The sequence below is a fragment of the Fragaria vesca genome, linkage group LG5 (genome assembly GCF_000184155.1).
Source record: "Fragaria vesca subsp. vesca linkage group LG5, FraVesHawaii_1.0, whole genome shotgun sequence".
Taxonomy (NCBI): domain Eukaryota; kingdom Viridiplantae; phylum Streptophyta; class Magnoliopsida; order Rosales; family Rosaceae; genus Fragaria; species Fragaria vesca.
The window spans coordinates 9,624,626-9,625,313 of NC_020495.1; the positions used below are offsets into that span (position 1 = coordinate 9,624,626).

General features: G+C 37.1%; 1 protein-coding gene across 1 annotated transcript in view; it reads left to right on the top strand.

The window, feature by feature from the left end:
• The first annotated feature begins 511 nt into the window (after positions 1 to 511).
• LOC101310522 (germin-like protein subfamily 1 member 7-like) overlaps positions 512 to 688 on the top strand; it is a 790-nt gene continuing 613 nt past the window's right edge. Inside the window, exon 1 of the mRNA XM_004301181.1 lies at positions 512 to 658. Within this exon, the coding sequence (XP_004301229.1) occupies positions 512 to 658 (147 nt within the window). The remainder of the gene's footprint in view (positions 659 to 688) is intronic.

Below are 688 nucleotides of genomic sequence, written 5' to 3' on the forward strand. Positions count from 1 at the left end.
TGGTATTATTATGCACATTTGCTATGCACTACTCTATATATGCTCATATCAAAAAATGTCAAACAGTATGATATCCATCGACTACAAAGTTAAATATACTATTATAACAATTTGAAGCACGAAATTCTAAAATTTAGGGGTGTCTGCTTACTTGCTGGGAGTGCTCTATATAAATGAGTTTCTCATTAAAATGAAATTTGAGACAGTAGGTATACACGTAGACAATTTATTAGCTTGCCTCTAAAGAATGGGAGAGGGTCAATATATTAGCCAAGTCTTAAAGAATTGGTACGGAATATATCGAAGTCTTTACCTGCTTTTGAATACCAAGGAGTTATTTATTCGAAGTTACTACCTGCTTCCATAGACATGGCCAATCCAAGACCAGTTCAGATGAATTTCTCTCCATCTCTTCCATCTATAAATAGGCATCTGCTCCATACAAGATCTTCATCCACCTCCAGTTCTCTCTTATACAGAACTATAACATATACTGAGTATTGCGATCACGATGATGAAAGGTGCTCATTTCCCTGCTACAACTGCTGCTTTTGCCCTACTGGCATTGGCAACCTTCCACCTTGTCTCTGCCTCTGATCCTAGTTCTCTCCAAGATTTCTGTGTAGCACTTAAGAACACTGATGGTATATACTATATCGTACTGTGGTCACTATATTGCTTCCAATAT